The sequence below is a fragment of the Crocodylus porosus genome, unplaced genomic scaffold (assembly GCF_001723895.1).
Source record: "Crocodylus porosus isolate Cpor-Errol unplaced genomic scaffold, CroPor_comp1, whole genome shotgun sequence".
NCBI lineage: Eukaryota > Metazoa > Chordata > Crocodylia > Crocodylidae > Crocodylus > Crocodylus porosus.
In genome coordinates, this window is record NW_017728948.1 from 10,361,605 (window position 1) to 10,363,324 (window position 1,720).

General features: G+C 45.2%; 1 protein-coding gene across 1 annotated transcript in view; it reads left to right on the plus strand.

The window, feature by feature from the left end:
• The window catches only part of POLR1A (RNA polymerase I subunit A), a 65,228-nt gene that overhangs the window by 48,723 nt on the left and 14,785 nt on the right, over positions 1-1,720 (plus strand). The window contains exons 29-30 of the mRNA XM_019552564.1: positions 644-773; positions 1,282-1,398. Coding sequence (XP_019408109.1) covers positions 644-773; positions 1,282-1,398 — 247 coding nt within the window. The remainder of the gene's footprint in view (positions 1-643; positions 774-1,281; positions 1,399-1,720) is intronic.

Here is a 1,720-nt window from a genome sequence, read left to right on the forward strand (position 1 = left end):
GCTCAGGGGAACAGGGACTCCCCCAATGCCTGCTGATCCCCCCTGACTAGTTTGTAACAGGCCACTAGATCCCCCCTCAGCCTTCACTTGTGGAGGCTGAACAGGTTCAGGTCCTGCAGCCTGTCCTCATAGGGCCTGCCCTGATCATGCGAGCAGCCTCCTCTGGACCCTCTCCATGTTGTCCACATCCCTCCTGAAGTGCAGCTCCCAGAACTGGACGCAGTACTCCAGCTGCGGCCTGACCAGTACCGCATAGAGGGACAGGATCACCTCTTTGTGAGTACACCTCTTTAGTGTACTCACTGTGGAAAAAATGTGAATGATAATAATAAGTCTCTCTTCTGCCACTTCTCTGTTTACAGCACTGTTTTTACTGAGGACTGAGCTAATTGATAAAAGTTTTGGACAGGTGGCTGTGTATAAATAATTGAAACAATGCCAGCCTTATGTTTTAAAGAGGAGTAGGGTGAATGGCTGAATAATTTGTCCCATCGTAAAAGTCCTAATAAATCCACTGAGAAATTTGTCCTCCCTTTCTGAATTTTACTGGCTTTCTGAACAGAACATGTGCATCTTTGGGTTTCCTGGAACATAGTTGTGATACTGCAGAGTCTGAGGGTTTTTGCATTCCATTATCTTCCAGGTTATTTAAAATCATGCTTGAAACAGTTAAAAGGAAGAGTACAAAGATGGCATCTTTCAGTGCAATCAACACTCGGAAGGTGACTCAGAAGGATCTAGATGGAGATGATGGAGCAACCCAAGCAAACCAGGTAGGAGGAAATAAGGCAGGTGCTTGGAAAATGCAGTTTACAGGGGGGTGGGGGGAAAGGAGAATTTCAATCCTCTTGTACCTTTTAAGGATCAGATTTTTCAAAAGAGCTCAGCATGTTGTTGCGTTTTAATAATTACACTGCCATTTGCCAAATGGAGTGTTTTAAGTATCCAAATACCACATAAACAATGTGCTTTGAGTCCCTATAATTACTTTCTAAAGATTCTTCTACAGCAGCTTTACTGTCAGGGGTCTGGAAAAAAACTTGATGATCCAGACTGCCCAGTATGACCTTCCCTGAGAGCAGAGTCTAGCATGGAATTGAAAAGTAAAGTGTGGAAGATCCTACTTTGCCAAATTCCATATACGGCAGGATTCTGCTCGCTGAAAATGCCTCATTGTCTTGAGTTCCAGTGCTGGTTGCTCTCACCCTGCTCTTAGAATGAGGCATAGCCAAGAAGAATTGAAATACAGCCTTGACAGTCTTATTTGTGCTGGTTCCCTAGGTACAGGATGATAACGAAGTTGAGGCTGAGGAAGAAGGGAGGCCTGTGGATGGTGAAGCTGAAGAAGGGGATGCTGATGCTACAGATACAAAGCGGAAGGAGAATCAGGAAGAAGAGGTAATGAGTTTGGGGTAAATTTTCATAGATTTCATAGACATTAGGGCTGGAAGTGACCTTGGAAGATCGAGTCCAGCCCCCTGCCCAAAGGGTAGGAAGTCAGCTGGGCTCATAGGATCCCAGCAAGATAAGCATCCAATTTGATCTTGAAGGTGTTCAGTGTAGGTGCTTGAACCACCTCCGATTGGTTCTTTTTCCAGACCTTGGGGGCTCAGACAGTAAAGAAATTCTTCCTTATGTCCAGCCTGAAATGGTCTTGCAGTAGTTTATGACCGTTCAACCTTATCATCCCTTGGGGTGCTCTGGTGAACAAACGTTCCCC